Below are 27741 nucleotides of genomic sequence, written 5' to 3' on the forward strand. Positions count from 1 at the left end.
TAACATCCTCATTAATTTAGAGTGCAGGAGATTTCTCACCCATGCTGATGGCTTCTAAAGAGAACACGTGATAAAAGTAAGTCTCAAACATATTGCTGATTTTGTTCTAATTTTTAATTCTTAATTTTTATTCTGATGTAATCTAAGTGCTACCTGGACAGGCACCGAGAAGCATTCAGGGAACCAAACAGAAGCAAAACTCATAGATCAGGTGTGTTCAGGTCAACCCATTCCAGAAAGGAGACAAGGCTTCTTCAAAGTCTCAGATGTTAACTAATAGAAATGCATGAAAAACACATTACTGCTTTACAGTACAAACTGACAGAAAGACCTCTCAAAATCTAAAGGAAAATAATAAAACACTTGATATACAACACTTCCCACTTATCAGTGGAAAACTCAGCTGAAGGATACACCGCAATCTGCGAGCACTGTCACTTACAAAAGAATTTTCTTTCCCCTCTTTTCATATAAGGCATTATTTCCAAGAAAATAAGCTGGTTCCATTAACACCAACAGAATCTAAATCACAAGCTTCGTAAATCTCTGCAACAGCTGATGCAATGAGTCTGTAATTGCTATGATTAGATAAGCTAGAGTGGCTGACAGTGAGAGTGCTGGAGGCACAGCACAGATCTGCATAGTTTATTCCTATCAGACACAAAAATTTGGCTCAGATGTAATGATTTTGTCAACTCATAGTTTTCCTGAGAATCTGATTGTCACGTATTTCTGCTTGTAGAGAAGAGTAAGAATTTAATTCATTACACACCTAAACTCTTGGAGACGGCAGCTACATTTGCTGATATGACCTACAGACCGTACTGGAAGCACTGTGGCGGAACTTCTCGATTAATTGCCTGTTATCTATGATAAAACCTCAACCTAAATAGTACAAAGCATCCTTCCTAGGGGATTGCTCATCTGAACTGTAGAGCCATGCTTGGAACACGGGCGCAGTCTACACAAACAACACACTGAAACCACTGTTCCCGCTTTAAGATTTAAAGCAGGCTTTGGAAGTGGTAGTTTGGATAAAAAATCTATAAAGGTGACAAGGGCTGAGCAAAAGAACAATTTCATGTATATAGCAGCTTGGAAGACTTCAGTCCCTGACTGACAAGCATAACCTGAGGTTACAGATATCTTGTAGTGACAAACATGGCTTGTAGAATGTAATTACAGATTTGAAGTGGGCAAAACGTACCCCACTAATGTAGCAATACAATGTCTTACACGCAATATGATCTAGTACACAGCTAATATGAGATTCACTTTTGTTTCTCTGAAGCTTGTACTGTCTATGGAGACTGTATTAACCCATGCTTCAGGAGAACTCTACCACTGAAATTCCCACTCAACAATAAGAAGAACCCACACAACTTTCTGTATATAAAAAAAACATTTTTGTAGTATCAACAAAGCATAGTAACTCTGAAGTTGACAGAGGCAAGATGGCAGAGCAAGACTTCTTTCAGACAGGAGAGCATAACCAATAGCAAAAAATGATGAACTTTAATGGCCGAGCAGTGTTTGATTCTAATGTAAGAAGATACATATCAAACCACCACACTGCATTAAGCAAAATCTTTAAGGAAGCTGTAAATGTTCTGCACATAAAAGATTAGCAACAACACTCCATTGAAAGATTTATTAAAAGCTTTATGAGTTTTCTGCACACAATTCAACCTGCCATGGCAGTTATAAAGAGTAAGCAATGCAAACATTGCATCATTTTAGAAAAACGAAGAGGAAGAAAGATACAATAAACTACTCTGCCAAACACAGATCTTGAACTTCAGGTCTCCCAGAGCTTATTAGCATTCTCTCCTATGAATGACAGGAAAGGCATAGGGTGAGTACAAATTATTGCCCAATTTATATAACTTTTTACCTTTTTAAGAGAGAGATAATTGTTGGTAAAAGTGTTTTCTTTGAAGATTTTAAATAGCAATTTTGTTGTATTTATAAAAGCTGCATTCAATTCACAGTTCTCTTTTCATTCCTCCATAGTAAAACATAGCAAAAAACGCCAGTAGAGCCAGGCTGACAGACAGTATCTTCAATCTGCTTCCTTCCTGGTGCCATGGGAGATGCAAAGTCATCCAGGGAATGAGTGGTGCTTTCACTGGGATCTCAGCAGACTGATGTGCTTTCCACTTTGTGCCATTCTGTGGTACATGCCTGAACTCCTGTGAGGAAATACATATATTAAGATTGAAACATGGCTATGTATTTAAGATTGTACGTATGAAATACAAATAATAACTTCCCTTTGCATTGAGGTTCAAAATAATACACCTTTTTAATACAAATAATTCAATCTGCCTTGCATCAACATCTGGTCATCTGTTTGTCATACAGAACTCTTACCAATGCCATACAAAGTCAATCTTCCTAATGTAATTAACTGCCACATCAATGAAGCTGTTAACAATAGAAACAAATCTCCCATACCAAATATCATCAAAAAGAGTTGGTTAAAGATGTTTTTTTTTCTTTTTTCTTTTTTTCTTTTTAATTTATTTGTTTTGCTGCTATCTCACTATTCTCCCACTTTCAGTTTCTTCAAAAGTCATTTCCAGCTAGTGATAAAGGGGTCCACAGCACAAGAATTCTTTGCCCAGCAGGGCTCTTCTGAAGTCAACCATCATCCCCTGGTGTGCCAGCTCACTGGTGCCTGAATATCCTCCCACAAAGCTTTTCCTTTCACCTGACCCTCAGGAGGTAGCTGTGCTAAAACACCTTCTAATTCAGCACACTGAATCCCAGTTTCTTGCTGCACCTCAACCTGACTGCAAGCACTAAGATCCTCCAGAACATGTGGACTTCTAACTGCAGCACAAGTTACAGATGTTGAATCACCATTTCAGCTTAAATCCATGTAGAAAGAATAAGACATTCCTCTGTCTCGCAACCTTGTTCAGTTCAGACAGTAAACAACCCAAACACAAGTTACAACTGATACCAAGTTTTGAGGGACTTGACATTTCTCCTTGCATGTTAGTGTCTCATGAATTCATACGCATCCCTACATAGCAGTTTTCAGTATTGATTCCACTGGCACCTCATTTCTATTTCACAGTTTTTCTGGTTTCCAACATATAACCAAATAGTCTTTTGTCCACTCTCAGCTTTTAGACATGATAATCTCTCAGACACACCTTCAGGTAGATGCCTCTTCCTAAAAACCTGCTTTGCAGTCCTGTAAGGTGCAGTACAGAACCCTCAATGGCAATAGGAAAAGCTTGGCTAAACTGGACACACTGCCTGGAGCCTGAGTAAAGGGCTGTAGTGTGTAAAACAGTGAAGAACCCACCCATAGTATAATCTGATCTTAATATCATGTAACTATCACAGTATCAGCTGTGGAAAACACAACATACACATATGCTGTCATTTGACCCTCAGAGTTTACAGTATTTAAGTGCTGTATTCTGAGTTTGTCCACAATTTTTATTTTCCCTAAAGCTTTCTACCTAGTGTACCTTGAAGAACGAGACAACTGCAGAACATCTTTCTTAAAACCAAGATCATTATAGCCACTTTGGCTGGCTGGAGGCAAACATTTCACCTCTTGAGCTAGTTCATTTCCTCTAGTGCTGATTTTATTGAAGTATTAATACCTGTAAGACCCTTGATGTATCTCTGGAGAAAAGCGTTTATTGCACACAATCACTAGTGAGAGTGCAACGGTTTCTTAACCTGAGCTCACAAATACCCCTGTAGCTGCAAGACTTGGGAAGATTAGCCTAATGATTCAGCTAATTGGAATTTAGAACTAAATCCAAAGAGTCTTTTTTATCTGAAAAATACATGGGAAATAATAAAGAACTTTCCAGAAATATAAATTCATATTAATTTAAGTCTTGCTAGGCCATACACTCTTGAGTAGACTTGTTATTAATAAAGAGCACTGTTCTCACTGAAAAGAAAAAAGATATTCTAGGATTTACGCACATACTATTAATCAAAATAAGGGGAAGGGGGAAAATTATCAAACTGAAATGCAAAGAAGGCACTTTGAGCTAAGCATCTTGTATTTCCATGGAGTTAGCCTTTCATCTTGTTTTGGCAGCCACAAAGTAAACACAAGACTTTGCTAATAAGGTATAATATAAATTATTAAACCATCCAGTATATGATCAAATGCATTTCAGATTATTTTTCTGCATAATTCTGCCTTGACAACTGCCAGGAGTAATATATTTTCTGTACTCTTGCACAGACCCATTGATTGCTGTCTTTCTGAAGCTCCAGCTACAGCCTTAAACTGCTACGCATGAAAGAAATACACAATCACATCAAAACCTAAGCTTTGGCATCTGTCGATCACAGCCTAGCTTTCTGTATGATCTCACTTCATGTTAGTCAACAAAGACATGATAGCAACTTTTTAGCTCTGAGCTGAGGTTTTAATAGATTCAAAACATTCCTTACATGCAAATTTCTTTCATGGCTCAGGGGCACTGCTGGAGCTTGAAGTGTTAGCTAACTGCTGTGAAAAACTACTTGACTGCGCATATCTCAAGACAAATTTGACTTCTGAATCTTCCAGCTCAAGCAAGTATATCTTACACACTTGTACTACTGGGTTTAAAAATATGAACTTTTATATAATCACACACAAGTAGCCTATGTGACAAATTAGAAGAAAACATGTAAAAAATACATATTACATATCCTACAGTGCCATTTGAAACTCTGGGCTACCACATTTTGGAGGCATTTTTCAGATTTCAAAAACAAACAGCTACTGAAGGTCACACAGATTATACATATATATCCTGATTTCTGCCCATGTCAAGAGAATCACAGAACTGTAGGTGATAGAAGGGACCTCTGGTGATCATGCAGTCTAGTCCACTCTGTCAATGCAGGTTCCCCACAGTAGGTCACACAGAAAAACATCCAGTTGGGTTTTGAATATTTCCAGAGAAGACTGCAGAACTTGCCTGAGCAGTTTGTTGCAGTGTGCTGTCACCCTTAAGGTAAAGAAAATTTTCCTTATGTTCATATGGAACTTTGTATGTTACAGTCCATGTCCACTCCTCCTTGATCAAGAGATGGGCATCAATGAAAAGAGCCTGGCCATACCCACTTGACTCCTGCCCTTTAGATACACAGTGCTCACATGTGGCCTCACCAGGGCAGAGCAGAGGAAGAAGATCACCTCCCTTGATCTACTGGTCATGCTCTTTACAATGTACCCCATGATACCATCAGTCTTCTTGGCCAGAAGGCCACACTGCTGTCCCATGGACAACTTGTTCACCAGGACACCCACATCCTTCTCTGCAAAGCTCCTTACCAGCAGTTCAGCCCATAACTTGTATTGATGCATGTGATTATTCCTTCTCAGGCATAGGACTCTGCACTCGCCTTTGTTGAACCTCATAAGATTTTTCTCTGCCCAGTTCTCCAGCCTGTCCAAGCCTCACTGAATGGCTGCACAGCCATCTCCTACCATCTTTGTATCATGAGCAAACTTACATTTGCTGAATGTGCATTCTATGCCACACAGATCCACCTCCAGAATGTCTTTCTCCTATATAAAAAGTTAATTCAAAATTTAGTCTTCCCAAGTAAGAATCTAAAAGAAGTCTCCATCTATAAGTTACTGCACCTGAACTCACCATTATTCTAAAGTTTCACTGTTATTTTCCAATCAATTATTTGTATCAATCACCACGCTGAGACCTCACACCACAGAAAACCGTTGTCTCGGGTTAGGACTTGCAACCACAAGAGAGCTGAGGGAGATTTTAAGCAGAAAAGTTTGTGATTCAAAATTCACAGTTATGCAAATAATGACCTGAAATGAAGAATGAACTTAGGAGCACAATGTGGGCCAACTCAGGATCGGGATCTGTCACTAATTGCTTCCTTGTACAGAGATAGCATCTCCTTTATAAAGGAGATGGCAGCTGCTTGCTCTGGCCACTTATCTGGTAATTAGTTGGCTAGTAGATTAATCTGTTTCCTAGAGATCACCAGCACAGAATTCATAGCTTTGAAGTCTTTCATGTCACTATCACCTCTACTGAAATGCACCACCCATTGCCTCACTGCGCTCACATCCTCTGTTAGGCCTCTGATGTCATGGGCCAGCATAAAATAGGTGATATTTCATTTAGAGCAGCTCCCACACTAGTGCCTCAAGAACCATCAATAAAACTGAACAATATTTACATTTCAACAGTGAAACAAGTAATATTGCTTTCACTTGGAAGTGAGTTATTAATATATCACCTTTAAGAGGAATTCTATATTACAGGCTACAGAAAGTATCCTCTTAAGCACTTTTATTTGCAAAGAGCACAATGACAAATATTCAGGAAAAATCTCAAGGGACATTTTCTTTCAAAATCAGGAAGAAGTCACAAACAGTATCATGCAGTCTCATAAACATGGTATAAGATGAGCATTTTTAATATTTAGGAATCATATTTCTTCCCACAGTTTCAAATTCTGTAGCTGTGGGTTCTATATGCTGCCTTCACTTTACAAGAACTGAAAGAAAGAAAATTAAAATGCCTCTGGAGCCATACTCCAAGATCTCTACAACTGTAGATCTCTACAACTCGTCTCAGATTTAAGCTGTCACCAGAAGCCAATACAGCCTCTAAGTCCTTTTATCTCTATCAAGCATAAGATTTAAATCAATTTTCTTGAAGTTATACAATGTCCTCATGCTGAGTCACCTCACAACTTCTGTTACACTCATTTCTACCCTGTATTAAATACATCCAATCAATGAGAATGTATGTTTATATAAAGCACAGCTAGAATCAGTCCTCAGTGAAAAGGAGCATTTCATATAAGACTGACATCCAACAGTTAATAAACTGTTGACCAACTCTGTGGGTTCAGTGATAAGCCAAAGATTTGCTTTTCATATGGTCATGTCCTCTTTCCTTGAAGTATCCTTACTTGTTTTAGGAGGTCTCCCACAGTACCAGTTAGCATACTTCTAAGCACGTAAGGGAGTATCTTGAAATCGGAGTCTCCTTTTTTAATTTCACACTCAGCCAAGTTCAACTGCAGTTAATGAAGGACTCTCTCAGGGAGACATCAAACAACAGTTACTGTGCGCAGCAAGCCTAACTGCTATAACACAATCTCAGTATCCCAAGCCTCTGTAAGTGACTCATCAGCCCAACTCTGCAATAAAGATTACATGAGAAAAATCTTTTTTGGCTTGCTGTGTACTTCATACTAGATAATCACGATAGCACCTTGGCATTATGTATAAGACATCAAAGAACTCTAAGTATCCAGCCTACAAGCTGTAACAAATATCAACCCTCAGGAGAGCATTTCTGTCTTTCAGAGGGTGGTCTGATTAGACAACCAAATTCTGTATCTCTCAAAGACTAAGGAACATAAATATGAGCTTACACTGTCTAATACTCAAATACCAGAGATCTGTACCTCATCCAAGAGCCTCCAAAGAATCCACTGGACCTCATATCTTGTGTATGGGAACTGCTGAGTCACAGCCTGAACCACTGATTGAGCACCTGGGGAAATGACTGCATCAGCCCTGGGAGTGCAGGGGAAGGCAATTCAGCTGTGTGACTGCAAGGGGTGGATCCTGGCTGCATCTCTCCTAGACCCCATTGAAGGGCTGACTGTCACTAGGGAAAGATCTCTGGTTGGAGATCCTTCCTTCATGGAATCTTTCCCCATGAGCCTAGATCCTTGAAGATGAGTGAACGTTCCCTTCCCGTTTGTCCTTTTGCCATTCTGCTCCTGCATTGCCTTTCTACTCTGCTAATCCTTCGACCGTAACATGCTGGACTTAGTTTCTCTCTGAGCAGTCACAGATGAAATTCATTTGAGCATATGCCATGGAATGTTCATTAATTTGTAAATATCTGGTTCTAAGCACTTTGAACTGACTATCATCACATTTCCTTGCTATGCTGACCAGTGAGCAGTAAGAACATCTTCCTCTGCCTCATCTTCATAAGTGAAACAGGAAGACGAAAACTGCATTTCTGGAGGATAATGTAAAAATAAGCTTAATACTGTGTTTGAAGTACTCAAAAGGAAAGGTTAGAAAAGAGATCAGAAATTCCCTTGAGAGTGAACTGCATACAGCAAATAACAGTTATTATAAAATGAATAATGAAGAGGAAAAATACCTAACAATTGCTTATTAAATGAACAGTCCCAGCTCTATGCATAGAAGAAAACAAATCCATATGTAAGAAAATTGTGCATTAGCACATCATTAAGATGCTGAAACACAATATGGTTGGCATCTATATGGAAAAGAATAAAAACTGAATGAAAATCTAGAAATTCTAGAATTTCTTTTTTTTTTTTTTCTTTTTTTCCCCCAGAGTACTTTACACTCCAAATAATTTGTACACATGTATATGTGAGAAATGTCATTCTTAGTTTCTTGTTATATTATAGGCCTTCAGTGTCGTAGCAGTGTTACAATTTTCTCTGAGCTTACAAAGATACTAGCCAGCAGAACACAAATCATACTACTTTAGTACATTGTCTGTTTGTCCTTTTTGGTGTTTGGTTGTTGACCTGGTCTCCTGGAGAATAAAAGGAGTATCTGGAATTGATTCCCAAGCAACTGGTGTCCTTGATTCTATCTTTTTCATTATCTGTGCGCATACTAGTAACTTTTGCGCCTACTCATCCATTTCAACAATGGAAAAGCAATCAATTAAATTTCACAAACGTCAAAGGCTGGTCTTAAAAAAAACCAAAAAAAACCAAAAAAAAAACCAACCAACCAACACCTAAATAGAGCTCTTTTGAGGAAAAAGTCAAAGAACAGTTTCAGTAATCTGGCTTTTTGCCCTCACCTTGCTGACCAATCTGCATTCCTATGCTTCCAAATTACCTACGATATTTACACAAACCACTTACAATATGTTACATGTCCACAGAGTAGTCAGAGAAGACAGGGAGGATGTGGATATGAAGCTGTGGTTTTTGCTAATAGAAACATATGACTCAAACTATGGAAAACCATTAGTTCATTAGGCTACATTAGTTCAACTACTTACTTCTTCATTCTCTTTCTAAAAAGTCTGTGAAGGCTGTATTCTTGCAAAAATACTGTTTCTGCATCACAGCACTTCAAAACTAACGGCAAGACCAGATGTAAGCTGGATAAAGAATAAGCATGTGAGAGGAAAGGAGATGGCGCTGCTCAACATGGGATGGGGTACAATGTTTCAAAAACCTAGTATGCTCATAAATATGAGCAGTCAGTACTTTCCAATTGTCTTCTGGCTTTCCATAGCTGAGATGTATCTGACTGGATCCCACTATTATAGTGGATCCCACTATTATATATATGTATGATATAAGAATGATTTCAAATAGCTGTTGCAGAGGTATTTAATCTACTTTTTTAGATGTGCAATGTTAGGTCAAAATTAAAATGGTAACAAATTTCTATCAAATGCAGTAGGACTTGTAGGCCGTTTTCTTATAAATGAGGAAAGGATGAAGTTATTAAGATAGACTGACAGTCTTTGAAAGGAATTTGTCTCACCTCTAGAACATTTCTTGCACTCCTCTGGGGAAAAAAAAAAAAAAAAAAATCTTTCCTAGTGTAACAGACACACTGCTTTCAGGAAAAATACATTAAAAAGATCTAGGATAAACACAAACAGAAGATTACCTGAAAATCACTAACATGTATAAGGTATCTACAGAGATAGTAAGCAAAAGCCCACAAAACAGTATGTGTTGGATTTTATTTAGTCTTTAACAAATTGATGGGTTTAGATTTTTAAATGCTTCATGCCTACATACTAAAGCTTAACAGCCATACAACATGATTTTTATTGCACAAGATACTCTCACAAGCATAAATCTATCATTCACTCCTTTACAACTATTTAGAGCCATACATCTGCCTCTCCCCTGCAGTCCTGTGACAAAACCTGATCATGCTGCAGAATGTTAAGCACTCCTCACTGGAGAAAAGTAATAAACTAATGTTTCTTTGGCCAGAAATACATGTTGAATAGTTCAAATAGGGAAAGATTTTCTGTAATTCCAAGCCCTACTTTCATTACTTCATTAAAGTTTGTGCATCCAGAAAAAAAACTCTGTCAGAAATGGGATATTCACAGACATCCTTTTTTATTTTTGGTATGATAATCACGCTATCTCCACTATATCCACTTATCTGAGATTTCAAATGTGCAAAATAATTTCCATACGGAGAAGATAAAGCACAGACAGGATGACTGAAATGACTTACAGTCATGTATGAACTCCTGTCAAAACAAGGATGAAATTTGAAAAAAAAACAACAAAAAAAGAAGGCTCTAGCCCTGATAACAAGACCCTTTCTTGAGGGGCAAGAAATCCATCTTGTTCATATTAGGTGTAGGTAATTTTCATAGTCACATGTTATTTTTGACAAAAGGAAGGGCTGAATCATACTGCCTATACATCTCTTATCTCTTCCAGGAGAAGTGTCTTTAATTTTTTTTTTTTTTTTTTTTTTTTTTTTCATGCAGTAACAATCACATATTCAACACAATTTGCAGTATGGAGCAGTCAATCCTTTTTGACTGGCTGTGAGTCTATTAAGAGCTTTCCACTATGATGTCTTGCCATTTACGAAGCATGGCATAAATTCATCATGTGATGAACAGTTACTAGTTCTTCTCCATACATTATATATGCTTCAATGTGTATGACCCTATGCTGGTGTCCACTGGAAAAAAAAAGGGTGTTGGGTAGTATCTAGCCAGGAGGGTGACCATAGTTGGCTACACACCAAAGGCTTCTTCACTTCTGTAATGTCAACACCCTCACACATCTTGGAGACAGCTTCATTACAGACCAAGTCCCACAGCAGTTTTTCTGCAAATAAGGCCAGGTAAAAAGGCAAAATAGTGTGTTACTCAGAAGTTGTTGTCACAACTGAACAGCAACATCAACATCTATTATAACACCTGGTGACTCAGGATGAGCTGGAAGCCAGAAAATAGCTACTTTCTTACAAAATAATGATCTATATAGGTCAAATATTGTCTGCCTACAGGCCCCTAATTATTCGGTGTGATTATTATCACCCACAACAACTACAAATGTGAGTTTCTTTTTAAGAAATGTTTATCACTGAAATCTTCTCAACTCCATGTTTTTAATTTACAAACAATTTCTCTGCCCTTCTCTACGATAAAGAATGCTTGAAAAAAATAGACATTGTTTCTTGCATGCCTTGATGCTGCATGCAGCTCCGCTTTGGTTTTGACTTTACACCAGTGTATCTTAAAATTTTACCAGCACCTGTGACTTCAACAGTGAAAAGGTGAAGCGCTACTGAAGTATATATACTACCCTCACTATACTTCTGAAGTCTCTATTTTTGATAGTACTTCCAGGATTTTAACTAGCATGTATTATTTAGCCTGGCAGTGGAGTAAGTCAGAAGAAAAACAATCTGCATTTTTAAGCAGAGTTCTAACATCTGAAACAATAAATAGAGATATGGGGGAATCCTTCAAGTCCTTTAAATATCCATTAGGAAGCAATCAGAGGAAGATTATCAAGATTAGTGTATTGTACACTAAGCACAAGCAAACTTGTTCTCTCTAATAAATGCTTAAATAATTAATTACCTTTCTAAATATTTCTTCTACTTAATGGTCTTTGAAAAAACCCATAGGAACAGTTTCCTTTGGAACATGCTATAAATAAGAACAAAACCTGGAATTAAATAAATTTAAGTATCAAGATTCCTGAAAATCTTCAGTGCAATAGGCAGTGAGCCAAATTTCTTAGATCTCAGACTTTACAAGCAAATTACTGCTCTCTTAGTTGGGGAGGACTCCTTAAAAAAATCTTAGATTGAAGGAGAGATTGAGATAGAAGGGCAAGGGTTTAATTCTATCATTGTTTGGGTCCAGTACATTTGCAAAAACATGCTTTATTTCTTAATGACATGACCAAGACTTTGATCTCATTATGCAGCAAAGGATCTAGAGTGAATGTTAAACTTGATATGGAATACAGTTTGTATAAACAGAAAGTTATGGGATACAACCTCTGAATAACTGGTTTGCCACATTTGCGTAGATAATGATAAAAACTTTAAAATCCACCATGACTTTAAAGGATTGGCCAGAGCACAAAAGTTACTTGAGAAATACATTCATACACATCTTAGTGAATTTTCATTACCGTAAGTGTCAACAAGAGCAGAAGGGACAATTTCTGAAGACTATAATACCAGTCATCTAGTGAAAATCTGTTAAAATGTTTTTAGGAGAGTATAATATTATGAAAGGCCTTATTATTAAACACCTTATTTTGCTTATAACTTTTGTTGTTGTTGTTGTTTGTTTTTTATTAGATACACTTTTTTTAACACTTTAAAGTTCAACTATAGCTTAATCTCATTACAGCAATTTTCAAAAGAATCTGAAAGCTAGCAAAATCTCTCTCCACAATGGTTTTGGCAGCAAAAATATTTCTAAGAGGAAGAACTTCAACATTTCAATACCTTGGATGAGTGAAAAAACCTCCTACTGATCTTTCCTTTGTTACTGGGGAAATCTATACTGCCCTTCTAAACCTCTGTTTCCTCTCAAGTGCTCCATGTGTCTTTTTCATGCTGACCTACTTAAGTATTCTTGTAGAAAAGCTGAAGATTACCACACTGATAGATGATAAATAGGAAGAAAAATCATCCACCTCACAGTTCCTATCCATAAGTCAATGAAGACTAAATGTCTTCTCCTTCTGACTGTGTATTCACTTGCAAGGAAATGAAAGGGGATGAGAAGAAATGGAGAGTGAGATACTGTGTGTGTGAGCTTTTCAGGGATCTAAAGTTTAGTAAAAAGAAAAGCGAAATCTAAATAATGCAAGCAAACACACAACATGTACACAGGCTGAATGTTCTTCATTTACTTTTGACTGCACTGTTGCTGAACTCCACTGGAGAGAAATAAAGATAATTTTATAGTAACTTTTGCTGGCATAATCAGTTAGAAATAGGTGACCTCCAAAAACAGAGAAATTGAGAAAAGCTGTGGCTGCCTTTTTTTTCTTCTTCCTGAAAGCCAATTAACACTTATAAAATTTATGAACTGGTACATTAAATAACGAAGCTCTACTAAAAGCCAATGCCTTTTGATCCTTTCCAAATAGTCTGCTGAACTGAAAAGAAAAAAATATTTCAAAAAGAACTCCTTCCTAAAGGAGTGTCAAGTAGATAAAATTACCATGGCTACACACTTCCAATTTGTCTCTAAGTCAAGGGAGAACAGATCCCACTCTCTCATCTTACAGTGCAGCATGGGGTCAAGTACTAGAAATAATACACAAAAATGAAACAACTGATTCAGTACTTGAGGGTTCTACTTCTGGAGGCAGGAGGGGCAGAACACTTCTGTTTAATTTTCCTTCTTCAGAAAATGACTTGTAGTAATAGCTGGAATGATTCAACTATTTCCATTCTTCTGCATGCACTGCAGAGCATTAACACAATTACACAATTTAAAGTGATTAGACAGTAACAATCAGACAAATAACACTGCCCGTAGGGTAACTAAAAAGGAAATAAACTACAGTTCTTATCTTTCCACCTGAAATGGTCTTAAGAGAGTATTTGTTTGGAAAAGGGCTATATAAAATGTGTTGTTTCAGCTGAGCTTTGATCACTGTAGCTGAAATTCAGCCCTATCAGAGAGATGGGCAGAAAGGCAACCCGTCCATTAAATTTAAGACCTCAGGATAAAACTACTTAGTAAAAGGATCTTAAATTGGCTCTTGGCTTTGCTTTCTTTAATCATCTGTATGTGTTTTAACCTACTATCTAATTCTGGATATACGAGCCACCTTCTATTCCATTTTGTGAGCCATCAAATAATTTTTGACTGAATTGAAATGTTCATGAAATTACAGAAAGTAAGGCTGGAAACAAACATAAAAGTTCACCTAGCCCACAACCATCACTGAAGATGGGTGGCCTGTACCTAAAAATGTTTTTCTCAGATACTTGTTAAAATTATTTTTAAAGAATAGCATTTAAGAAAAAAAAAATTCCCCAACCCACTACATGCAATCCAAGCCAATTCTTATGCAAACTCAGAAAGAAAAATGTTTTCAGGCCATAAGAATGAATCTATCCTGAGTTTCAGAGTCTAGACTGAGAAATGTTTGGCTTTCAAGTAGAAGAAAAAAATCAACTGAAATTTCCAAACAAATTAATCCAATGTGGAATACAGATGATGTGTGAATCATAAAAGGAAATGTCAATTTTTTAGACTCTGTTTATAGTGATACTAACTTTACAGTAACCTCTGAAATAGCAGAAGAAAACATACGATACAGAGACTAATTTAGAAGGATTTTACACCATTTTATATGGCTTCTATTTAAAACCATAATGGAACAAGACTAACACATTAAATGGAGCTGATTAATAACTATAAAAGCACTAATTGGTTGCATACCTCTCACTACTAACATTTGTTTTAGAGAAAGGGTGAGAGAGAAACTCACAGAACAAAAGGCATTTTCCTACAACAGAAAATGTAAGAGCACTAAACACTGCACCATATTTTATGGAAATGTGTCAACACCTGAAAACTGCTTTACATTGGAAGTGTTCAATTGTTTGTCCATACATTTATGTTAGATAGAAAATTCCCAACATATTCCTCAAACTGCACCTTCTTAGATGCTGTGACGTAAAAGCTTTGTAAAGTAGCCTTTCAACAGAGGTAAAAGGTGTGCTTTATTTTCTTTTTTCTTTTTTAGAAGTACTGATCTTTCATTAGCATTTCTCACGCTGTGTATATTTTGTGTCAGATTCCTTTTCTTGTACCTGCAAGTCATATTTTTTTTTTTCATCCAAAATTTTGCTTCTTTAACTTTTTCTTTCCCTAAATAACTGTCTTTTAATCCCTGTTTAGAATCCAAGCTTTCCACAAATTTGAAACTCCAATGTACATAAAAATTTGTGCTTTATAATCCCTGCAGATTTACACACATCTTCCATGCCCTTGAAGGAAGTTTCCAATATAGAGATCTCAATTTTGCCACAATTTCTTTCATTTTGGTTCCAGAAGACTACACACTCTTCTCTCTTCTCCATTTCATTTTGCCTGCAAGTGAAGCACTTTCTTCCTAATATCAGAAAGTTTCCTTCAAGCTACGCTTTGTTGACTCTTCTTTCTGGCAGCTTATATAGAAGCCTTTGATTTTTGTATCTTTTCTATTTCCTAACATCAGAAAAAAAAGTCTGGATAACATTTAGAGGTCGTCTTTTGCTAAATAAATAGAAAATACTTGTGACTAACTAGGGGATGGGAACACAAAGCTCTTTTAGTAGCATCCAAATGTACAGTGCTATCTCCTGCAAAGATAATGAGGGGAGGACACAGAGAAAAAGGAACAAGCAAATTGATCACATGGTTCCTTGCTATCTATATATCGGTGGCTTATTCCTCAATTCTGTCTGTAAATATGATATACTTGTTATGCATTTTATTTTGTCCTGCTGAGAAACTATGAAGGTCCTTAAACATGGTCAAATTAAATAAAAATGAAAATATCAAAACTTAATTTTAGAATTAAACAAGACCACTGACACCTTCATTCATTGTCTAGTGATAATAAGTATTGTGTGCATTGTAAACCACCTTCAAAATCTCACAGACAATATTAGCAGAGCACATAACGATAGAGTAGACATGTTAGCGTGCTTTACTGAATATCAAAATGCTGAGGTACATCCATAAGGCTTTGTCAATTCCTAACCTCCTCAATAAAAGAGTATCATATCTGGAGCATTCACTTTTTTCCCCCCCTATGAAATTTAGAAGAACTAATTATTGATCAGAAGTTTTATTTACTGTTAATTTTAATTACAAGTAGTTACTTGTGATATGCCTGTTTTGTCTAGCAGCCATTTTTAATGTCTGTTATCAATACCCAGTCTACACATCCTACTCTAGATTCACCAGAACCAAATCCAAAACTGCCTTCTCTCATGCTTTATTGATTTCAGTTATCACTATCTATCCTCTAAACCTTGTTCTATTACTGAATCGGCAAACTGCACATTACAAGCCCTAAGAAATCTATACTAGATTTAAATTCCAATAATTGTAATTACTAAATGTATTTTGCCCTTAATTAACTATCCTGAAAACAGTGCAATGTAGACACGATTCACTTTCGAGCAACTTCAATTAAAAATGCATGTTGAAGTAAAAAATTAATTCTGGTAAACAGCTGTGCATTTTAATACATAACATGTCCCCTACACTCTGTCAGAGTAATCATTTTGACATCTTTTTAACCCAAGCTACTGGCTCCAGTGTTCCTCTAGCCTCCCTGTCCTAAATTCTGCCACAGAGCCTACTGTTACTGAAAGTAGAGACCTCATTTTAAGCAATTTATTTAGACAATTTTTTTAAAAAAGAAAATATATTAACTGCTAAGAAACTCTACATCACTAGTAAATGTATGAAAATGGATGGATATATTTGGTGTTTTGCACAGACTGAAAAAGTATGATAAAAATGTACGCCAGAAATAGTCTGGAAATAATTTTATCAGTATTTGCCTGCTTCTGATATGGCACAAATATGAAATGTACGAAAGGTTGACAGCGTCAACATTTCTGAGTGTGACACACTCTCTTTTCCAATCAAAACTGATTCTGTTTGCTGACCTTCTTGCACTTCTTTGTACCAAACAGTTCCCGCAGTAGTGCAGTCAAAAGGGTAATAAACAAAACAAAACACCCAAACCAACAAACTAACAAAGTCAAAAACAAAGAAGCCACAACTGTCCTTTCGAAGCCACTGTATGCCTTTGGTGCTTCCTCTGAACTAATCAGAAGAAATTACTGAGGGAAATGTAGCAGGTCAGAAAGAAACAAAATAGGAAATTCAAATAACGTTATTTGAATACACTGTCAAAATGGTACCTTTAGAACTGCTACAGGCTGTGTACAATCACATTACAGCCCTAAATCAGCACTATCCCTCTTCCCTTCTTACAAAGCACATTTATGCAAGGATGCTAAACTGTAAGCTACAGTCCCAATACCTTTCACGGTCATGAGGGAAGAGCTAAGTGCTTTGCTGAATGGGAATGGTCTAAAGCATAGACACTTTAGTGCAGTACAACCCTTTGTCAAGTTGTTTTGCTCTAAATTACCTCTATCTACATTAAAATTTACATGTCATTCTGAACTAACTGCTATCCCAGACCAGCAAACACAATGGAGCTGAGAGGAAGTCATACCACTAGCAAGGTGACAGCAGAGACTGAGTTAAAACTTCCCAAGTTATTCAGATTGTATGCTGTAGTGGAAATGCTAGGTCACGGCCTGAAACAGTGATGGAGCACCTGGTGGGAAGGCAGGGCCAACCCAGGGGAGCTCTGGTGCAAGCAATGCACATGAGTGACTGGAGGGGGTGAAGCCAGGACCCACCCCTTCCCAGATCTCATTTAAGGGTTGGCAGTGGAGGTAAGAGTGTCTCTTGCTGGAGATCTCTGCCTACCTCAGGTGTTCCAAAGGTAAGTGGCTCTTTTCTGTCATTTCTGTATAAAATCATGACTCTGTGGCTGCTGCATTTGGGCTCATTCTCATTTGCTGTAGCCAAAGACTTTGCTACCTTGCTATTATCATCCCATTATGCCATTGCACGTGCTATGTACAGGATGCTGGCCAGTTCCTAGAAGAGCTTCTGACCAGAGAACAACACTGGATAAAAAAAAACGTGCCTGATCTCAAGTGCCACATGGCAGCTGGTTACTTGTTCAATCAATCCTGAAATGTAAAAGCAGGCCCTAATTGTTCCTCATTTTAGTGCAAAGCAGGAAGCGAAAGGGCCATGTTTTCAATTTTTGTTTTATTCAGTTCTTCCTTCTCTCTGCTATACAGTTTGTTAACTTGGCTCAACAGTAAAGTTATCCAAGGTTTTTGCTCTGCATGCTGTCCTTTTCAGCATGTGGTGGAGAGCCCTGGCATTCTGTTGAAGATCCAGGAGCTCTACTTTTGAGGGAATATCTGAAAACACTTGTTTTAAGTTGTGTCATTCTTCTTTCCTCATGCCTCAGCCTGTCATGAGTGCACACAAAGAACCATAAAAAAGATCAGACAATGTGTTGCCCCGTTCTCTTATAATTAAGAAGAGTCATCCTCTATGACTCAATTTAGACTGCCACTTAGATTCTACTTCAATTATCATTTAGACTGCCGATGAGTGGGATTCCTCAGAGATAGGTGTTGAAACCACTGCTATTTAACATCTTTTTAGGTGTCATGGGCAGTGAGATTGAGTGCACACTCAGAAAGGTTGTAGAAAACACCAAGCTGAGTGGAGCAGTTGATACCCTACAGGGAAAGGATACCATCCATAGGGAACTGGGCAGGCTTGAGAGGAGGGCAGCAAAGTCCACCTAGGTCAGAGTAATCCCAAGTACAAATACAGGCCGGTTGGAGAATGGCTTGAGAGCAGCCCTGAGGAGATTTTTGGGGTGCTGGTTGATGAAAAGCTCAATGTGAGCCAGCAGTGAGAGCTTGCAGCCCAGAAGGCCAACTGCAGGCCAGAAGGCTGCATCAACAGAAGTATGCCCAGCAGGTTGAGGGGGGTGACTCTGCCCCTCTACTCTGCTCTTACGAGAACCCCACCTGGAGTACTGTGTCCAGTTCTGGGACTCCCAGCACAAGAAGGACATAGAACTATTGAATGGAGTCCAAAGGAGTACTGCAAATATGATCAAATATGAAGGTTTGAGCACCTTCCCTGTGAAGACTGGCTGAGAGAGTTGGAGCTTTTCAGCCTGGAGAAGAGAAGGCTCTGAGAGGACCTTCTAGTGGCCTCTAGTACCTGAAGGGGACCTACAGGAAAGCAGGGAAGGGACTTTTTATAAGGACAGGTAGTAACAGGACAAGGGGAAATGGCTTTAAACCAAAAGAGGGTAGATTTAGACTAGATATTAGGAAGAAATGCTTTACTGTGAGGGTGGTGGAATGGGTTGCACAGAGAGGATGTGAATGTCCCCTTCCTGGAGGCGTTCAAGGCCAGGCTGGATGGGGCTTTGAGAAAACTGGTCTAGAGGAAGATATCCCTGCATATAGCAGGGGGGTTGGAAATAGATAATTTTAAAGATCCCTTCCAACTCAAACCATTCTATGACTGGAATATGAGATCTGCTCAGAAGCATCTTAGGTTAGAATGAGGTGTCTCAAGCACTTCTAAGTAGGAAATTTGCTGTAACTTTTTATTTGAGCATTCTAAGTACTCAAAGGGCAAGAACAGATTTATACCTTTTAAAGTTATCTCAATGATTTCTTAGGTAAATTATCAGTCCCTTTGACTTCGAGCATTTTGTTTCTTATTCTTAACGTATAAAATTTCAGTCAACATTCTGCTTGCTCACTCCCATGCTAATAGATTCCGATAGCACACACTCAATTTAATTACAGGCTTGGTTGTCTTTACCTTTAAAAAATCTTCTACTGAAAAAAGCAGCAGTGTTTAAATAGTTGCAATGTCCAGACAGACAATTTAAAGATTTGGGCTGTTTTTTCAATCATTTATCAGACATATATATACACACGTTTGGACTTCATTCAAAGGCATATTAACCTTTGAATGCTTGAAGTTCATGATCTCCCCAAAACATTACTCTAGGTGCATTATTGTTGCATGTCTTTCATAACCAGTTTTATGATACCAAATAGCTCAGCTCTAGTTACACAGGGTATGCAATGATTATTTATATTAAATATGACCATTACAATTTAAAAAATATATATACCCATTCTTATTTTAATATTGTCCACAATTTACTGTAAAAGCAGCAAGGTGGATGATAAACTTCCAGTTGCCTTTCTTCCATGTTCTAAATTAGAGCTACATATTTTCAGAGATCCTAACAACAGCACTGGAGAAAGGACATAAAGTGATGCTTAGAAATGTGATACACATTTTCATTTCACACTCCATCAGTTTTTACAACTAGAGTTCCATGAAATGTATGAGAGTACTTGGCTAAGAGCCACATCTACTGAAGTGTAAAGTAAGGATCAGATATCTTTTAAAAAGAGTTTCATTTTCTTTACATGATGAGATCAGATGTTGACCTTTTCCCAAAACATACTGTAAATACTCAGTACCTCCACTTATCAAAGACTTCTGAATCTCTGGGCAAAATTTTGAACTATTCGAACAGGCAAGTAATCAATATTTTTAAAAACTTTGTGAAGAAAAACAAATGGATTCATACTTCTACTAAATTAGAAATGAAATACATTGAATTATGTAATTGCTTATGTTAAATGTTTTCTAATAGTTCCTTTTCATCTTGTGCCCTGGAACAAGAAACAAGCATATTATTGCCTTTATAGACAGCAAAGAAAAGCTATGGGTATGAGCAAAAGCATCTTTTAAATTCAGATTTCAATCTGTTAGAAAAGATTAAAGCTTCATGCATACATAAAAGGGGAACTATAAAATGAAAACAGATATATAGCCTGAAATCATTACACTTGAGCAGATGCTGTTTCACCAACAAAGTAAAAAAGAATGTCTTTTACTCACCTCTGTTAAACCAGAAACTTCTCCTTTTGCTAATGGTCTTGTGATAGATGCAGTGTAAACTCTGGCATCTGACACAGGCTGCCCTTTCATAAAATGTTTCCCAGCTTCATAAATATTCACTTCTACCATTTTACCCATTAACACAGGATCCTTTGGCACGAGAACCTTTAAAATAAAGACACAGTTACTAAGCATCATAAAGGCCATCAGACTCTCCAGCTTTCACTCAGAAAGCAGACTTTTCGCAACATATAAGAGCAACTCCTAAACATTTAAAACTTCAGACATGAGCTACAGCCCCTGACACATGATCAATAACACCTCTAGTTTGCCTTCAAGAGCTTTCTAGTGTTAGCTCAGCTTTTCTCAACTCAATTGATCCTATGACTTGTGGTTGTGCTTCTTTAAAATTGATAAGTCACTTGGACCTGAATGACAACATTTTAATCCAGACTAACTGGTTTCCCAAGGGCACTTGTAGTACAGAATGCTAACAGATTTCTTCACAGCAGTTTTGTTTTGCTTTTTTTCAATTTTCAAGTTGCTGTCCTACTCAGAGGAAATCATTACAAGTTCTTTCCTTTTTCCCCCACAGGCTCAAGGTGTTCATGACTAAGGAACTTCTAGAATTCCACTGAGATTACTAAGCACCTTCCAAGAAAAGCAGATTGATTAGCATTCTGGAGATTAGAAAGGTAACTGGACCTAAGTGGCAAAAATAAAAAGACAGGATCCCAATGCTGAGATATTTTTACAGCATGTCTAGATTATGTTATTCCCATATACATTTCTGGGGGCAAGCTTACATCAGAGAAAAACTAGGTAAATAAGTATCACTGAGTATAAGTGATATATACCTCTATAACACTGAGTGTTATAGTTTCAGCTGAAATGGAAATGTTTTCTGAGTGTCTGGTATGATACCATGTTTTGATTCTAGGAGAAAAACAATGTTGATAACACACTGATGTTTATAGTTGCCGCTAGGCAGTGTTGCACAGAGCCAAGGCTGTGTGCAGTGATGGGCCCAAGGAGCTGGGAGGGGACAGAATTAGGACAGTTGACTTAAACAAACCAAAGGGATATTCCATACCATATCACACAATGTGGAAGGAGTTTGAAGGGGGGTGTGAACTGATCTCACTCTCTTTGACTGCGTGGGGGCATAGCTGGGCATCAGCTGGGGGATGGCAAGCAACTGTGCATCACTTTTTATACATATATATGAATGTTTGTAACACATATTTCATGACTATTTTCAGTTTCTCTATCTTGGTAAATAGTTTAAACTCAACCCACACATTCTATTCATTTATTTATTTATTTTTCTAATTCTCTCCCCAGTCCCACTGACAAGGGGGGAGTAAGTGAACAACTGTGTGTTGCTCAGCCACCTGCTGGGTTAAACCACAACACTGAGCCTGGAACCTCTGTAAATCTCACATGTGAATTGCCAGTAATTAAATATAAATCCTATGGGACATTTGTTGGTAATAACTATTCCTTCAGAAAGAGACTGGCTTATATGTAAAATTCAGAGAGGTACTATAAACAACCAAGCAGTCTGAGTTGGCATACATTCATAAAAACCCTTTCCCTCTTCCTAAAAAATAAAGTTCTACCAACAGAAACAGTCATCTCGACTGTTCTGGCTAAATTCTTAGTTCAAAGAATTGTTCAATGTACTGCATTAAACTATGTCACCAAAGTTACTCACTAAGCTACCAGCAGGTTTATCAGTACAGCTCTATCAATGTGGTTTTAAAAGCAAACTCTTTTAATACATGCAAGTCTTATGAAGAGATTATAGGACTGATACTCCCTTTAATTAACAGAATGTTACACTAGGACTGTTCACATCAGCTTCCAAACATAAGATGATTTTTACTCACTGATTTCTAATCTACTATCATTAAATTTACTACTACTGAAGTCAGTTACTAGCACAAAATCTCATTCTCACTTTGTTGAAAGCTATGTTATTACCCTTGTCAAACACCCAAAATTTTAGGGAAAAGACGTACAAATATTGATTCCATAATAAATGTAGTATTTCTTTCATAATACAATTTAAAATTACTATTATAATTTCTATTTAGTTTATTCTTTACTGGTTCCAGTCAGGAGCTGCTAACACACAAACACACCATAAAACATCAACAATTTTTCAGATGCTGTTTTCCTTTTAATTAATGAGACTTTCATTAAAAAAGGCATTAAACACTAAAAAGCCTGAAGCAATTTCTTTTTAATCTCTCCACACAAAACCATGTTCCTCAACTCTGACTGATAAGGTATAAAGGCGAGGAACAGTGTTATACAAGATTTAAGATGGAGGTCAGAGGTATAAGAAAAGAAGAACGAGATTTATCCTAGGAAAGAATGAAAATGTTAGGAAAAAACAAAACAAAACAAAACAATTAGTGAACCAGTTACCTATAGAACATGTTAGGTAGCGTTACTGCTTTTGAAATGCTAAGAAAAAAACAATAATAAAAAACCCCTTGTGTATTTCTGTAATGTAATATGGAAAAACATTAGAACAAAGCACTAATGTTAACTATATAACCACAGTCATTATCAATAGCCCCTCTAGACAGGATGACTGAATAACTAAGGGAGTGAAAACAAACTGCACAGATCAGTGTAATAAGACTGAGAAAGAGCCAACTGCAAAAACAGAATGAAATACAGATGATTCAGAAAAGCCAATTCCACTGTTTTTCATCTGCTTTTGAGTAAAAATAATGATTTTGTGAAACAGATATTGTACTTCCTTCCTAGTTCACAAAGATTGTTTTTGCATGGAAAAAATATAATTTATAGAAAGTACATAGAAGCAAATAACCCATGTCAGGCTGGGGTGCTAATTGAAACAAGAGTTTCTGATCTTTCTAATTGTTTGAAAAATATACGTATACATTTTAGCAAATTGCATTGCCTGAAAGAATTTTCCAAAAGAAGTAGTGAAATTAAAAAGTTGAACTGTTAAGAAAATAATGCTTCTGAGACCTGGAAAAAAAAACTACTGCAGTAATTAACAGCTCCTCTAAACCATACAGTGTTCTCTGGACATCCGGTGTGTTCTCATGTTGCACTGCTAAAAAGCTGCTATGTATTTCTTAACATAATTTCAGGTAAATTGTGTTTAAAACACAGAAGGGAATAAAATAACTTAAAAATGAGATTTGATGGTCACACCATTCTTGGGAAAAGGTTTTCTTGTTTTATTTTTTTTTCACTGTGGTGCACTGCGTTGCTGAGATTATCAGAAAGCCAAGATACCCCATAGAGATGTTATCTTGTTTATTTAGCAGTACCTGCTCATAGAATGGATTGTGAGCAACATAATAGTTGGAATCAAAGGATTCTTCTGTCACCAGAACCCTCTGCCTTTCTCCAACCTGGAAAACAGAAAACAAGGCAAATGACTCAGAAAGCATTCAAAAAGAGTTGCATTGATTAAATGAACATATTTAGTGGAAATAATCAAATTCTCTCAGGACATTTTGTGTCAGCAAGAAAGCAGGGGAAATAAATCCCTAACTCACACTCTCCAAAACCGACAGAGGTAAAGGTGAAAATCCAAGTTAAGAACTGTAATAATGCAATGGCTTGGCATGAAAATCCAGTTCAGAAATGAACATTTATTTTTACTTATTAACAAAAGAATAGATTTATCAGATATAAACAGGGTCCAATTACTGCTTCATCTAGTCAATGAAAACACTGTCACTAAGAATAAAATTCTGTAATCAGTGACAAAAATGAACACTCTCTAGCCCCCCAACAACCTTAAGACAAATAGACCAATTGGAAGCATTGGAGAGAAGCAGGGAACTGTAACATGCTGCTGGACTTTCAGGTAACATCACACTAAGCTATTTCATTTCTAAAACCACAATTATATTTACAATGATTGATAGAGCAACTCTATCCCTTCTTGTTGATATTGCTAAGATATCGCTTGAGACATCACATTAATTTCCATAACACAGCAATCGACACTACATATTACAAAGACTCAGTGAAGAAGAAAGCTTTTAAGTACTCACATACATGGTAATATTAAAAGCCTAATAAACCCTGGGCAAAAAACTTGAATATTTCAATTAGATGCCCAGCTTCTAAATGCATTAGCACAGTCTAAAGGAAGCACAGATTATATTTTGCAATTAGATAAATAGAAGGCTACACAACAAGATAGCTGCATCTTGTTGCCATGTACGTAAGAATCAAGAACTGGCTTCCCTCAAACTTCAAAATCACCTGCATAACACCTTTTGATTTTGTCTGCTAGAGTTGTACATAGGTCATTCTGAAATGAATGCCTTCTATTTATTGCCATGGAAACCACAACAGCTTCAAAGAGCACAATAACTCTGCTTAATTGAGAAAATTCTCAGCTGCAAAACACTATTTTTCTGCATAGCCATTGTCACTAGCTATGCATTTTTGTCAGCAGTGAACAAGACCTGCATGCCACACTCATAAGAATGGATGCCCAGGTATCCATCTTCCATTGGTCTAAAAAGATGGAAGTCAGAAGGTACCAAATCCAGGCTATATATATTGTGAGTGTGTGGTAGAACAGCCCAGACAAGACTGGTGATGTGTTGCATGGTCTTCAAACTGGTATGGGGTATCGTGACAGCTTGTTGCGAGAGAAAAGTTGACTACTCTGGTATGACTTCAAGAATGAGCTTTGAACTCAGCCAGCTGCAATGTACTGGTCAGAGTTGATGGTTTATCCAGGATCCAGGAAATCCAGAAGGATCATCCCTTTCCCTGTCTCGAAAGACAGTGTACAACGCTTTACTCACTGAGGGCTTCATCTTAAACTTTTTCTTCAATGAGGAATTCTCATGATGCTGCTTCATGAGCTGCCATGTTCACTCCAGCTTGTCATACTGATTCAATCCTGGAAACACCTTCAGCCTATCATTGGTCTGATGGGTAATGACAGAGTTGCATTCTGTTCTTTCTGTTCCCACGTGAGCATCTGTGGGACTCAGCTGATGCAAACTTTGTGATATTGCAATGTTGTCACCACCATTGCCAATACACTGAAGCCAATATTCAACTCTGTACAACATCTTCTGATGTGACAGCTATGCATGACCATGCACTTCCCACGACCTCAGTATGCTCACATCCACTGTTTGGATTCCAGAAATGTTCTGCAAGTGTCAATAATTGGATTCTTTCCAAACTACTCCACAAATATATTCTACAAAGTATAACTGTCTAGCTAGATAATCTGACTTACTGCTTTTATGGCTGTTGCTATCCTAAGAACCAAAAATGTTTTCAGATTTCATGTTGTACTCCAAACTTTTAATATCTGTGAGAAATACTGTACTCAAGATTCCCCTCAGAAAGACTTGCAGCACAAACCCATCATAAGGTCCATATGAATTAGCAAGAAGATGTAGATCAGATAATAATGCTTTTATTCTCTATGGCATAAGCAGTTAAAATAATTCTAGAGTTTTCTCTAGAAATCAATGTCAGAAAAAATTACAGATAAAAATAGGAACAGCAATATCACAGCTACATCACAGTATATATATACACAGTATACATGGGCCTGGCTTCCCACTCACCTAGCAAAACATCATGCTTCCCCTTCCCTAGGCACATATCTGGGACATTCCCAAAGCACACCCTGGAGATCAGGGGAAAGAGCACCAAAGTCACTGGCCAAACTTAAATTCCCTGTGTACACAAGGAAGGGGCACAAGTCCCATGTTTCAGACCCTGTATAAAAATCCTAATAGTAGAAAAGATGTACTTTTCTGCTTACTTTTTAAAGATGCTTAAGAGTTGTTCATAACACACTTAAAATTTCTACTAATGTTCCTCTGGGAGGTTTAAGTGTAACAACAGATATTCAAATCTTAGTAAAAAGGATCACGTGTAACCATTTACCATTTTTCTGAACACTAAGGTGTTGTTTTCTTCCAAGAAAGCAGTTTCTCAATTCAAATCACCAGAGGACTTTTGTAAATACATATCAAGAAGGCACTGGAGATAACAATGCCACTAACAAGATTACAGGGAATGTTTTCCTTGAATGAAGAAGTTTTGTTGTTTCTATAACATTTCAGACCACAGCCTTCTTAATCACTAAACAGTGTGGTATTGCAGTGCTACAGTAAGAAATCTCAGATGTCACGCAGTGTGATGAAAAAGAGGAGGAGGAAATGTTAGAGAAGCGATATTCACCCTTGGGGAAACACGCTACTACTGGAAAACACCAAAACCAATGAACCCGTCATTTCATCAAGTTGTATTCATTATTTATCCAAAAAATTACAAAACAAGCACAAAGCAATACTGGGACAGTAACTTATTTCTAAGTTGTACTGTGGTTCCCTGTGTCTCTCTGGTCATAACACTCTGTTTTCATTGTCCCCGTGCAACCTGCCTGGGAGGTATTATAAACTACAGACGTTATCTTCATGCTCCCAAATGTCAGAGTGGCAAGACTGGTATTAAAGAAAAAAAAAAAAAATCAGTAGGGAGAAGAAAAGAATACCCATGTTTGATCATTTGCTATGAGCAGAGGTTTCTTCAGAAACGCTGCCAGTTTCCCTTTGCTTCCATGAGCAAAAGGAGCACAGGTCCCTGCATTTCAGTGAGCTAAACAGAAAACTTTTCTGTGCACAGAATTTATTGGAAGGTGGAGGAAAATAGGAAGACTGAATTAATAATACAGCATCAAAAGTATGGCATTAAAAACGTGTGCAAGAAACGAACAGCCCATGCCAATTTAGAGTACATACATATGAGACAAAGAGCTCAGCCATTCTATAAGGAGTAAGAATTAAATTCAACATTATTCATTTTCTCCAGTTACTCGATTTATACTTCTGTCCAAGGCTGACCTCACATAGAAAGACAATATTCACATATTTGCAAACTCTTCTGTCATAACAGAAAAGGACAATTCTATTTAGAGAGTTAAGCCATTGGGTACTCATGATCTACAACACTAATTGGCTACACACATTCTTAGAACAGAAAATGACTATCCTTGCATCCAACAATAATTAAGAAGAAATGTAAGTAGGCAGAATGCAGCTTTGGTATTGAAATTTGTTCAAGAAGTGGAATATATGTCATCATTTCTGCAATTATCCCTCTGGGATCTCTAAATGTT

General features: G+C 37.2%; 1 protein-coding gene across 9 annotated transcripts in view; it reads right to left on the reverse strand.

Annotated features, from left to right (window-relative positions):
- Window positions 1-1637: 1637 nt before the first annotated feature.
- The window catches only part of CDKAL1 (CDKAL1 threonylcarbamoyladenosine tRNA methylthiotransferase), a 316695-nt gene continuing 290591 nt past the window's right edge, over window positions 1638-27741 (reverse strand). For all 9 annotated transcript variants that reach the window (XR_014943540.1, XR_014943539.1, XM_085540130.1 and 6 more), the window contains 3 exons: window positions 23897-23980; window positions 20577-20741; window positions 1638-2192 (listed from right to left, as the gene is read on the reverse strand). Coding sequence is in view for 7 of the 9 variants with exons in the window: in XM_085540130.1 (XP_085396256.1) it covers window positions 1986-2192; window positions 20577-20741; window positions 23897-23980 (456 nt within the window). In the remaining 2 variants the exon portion in view is untranslated. The remainder of the gene's footprint in view (window positions 2193-20576; window positions 20742-23896; window positions 23981-27741) is intronic.

Source organism: Coturnix japonica, chromosome 2 (assembly GCF_054131305.1).
Source record: "Coturnix japonica strain WE chromosome 2, WE-NBRP24, whole genome shotgun sequence".
NCBI classification, from domain to species: Eukaryota; Metazoa; Chordata; class Aves; order Galliformes; family Phasianidae; genus Coturnix; species Coturnix japonica.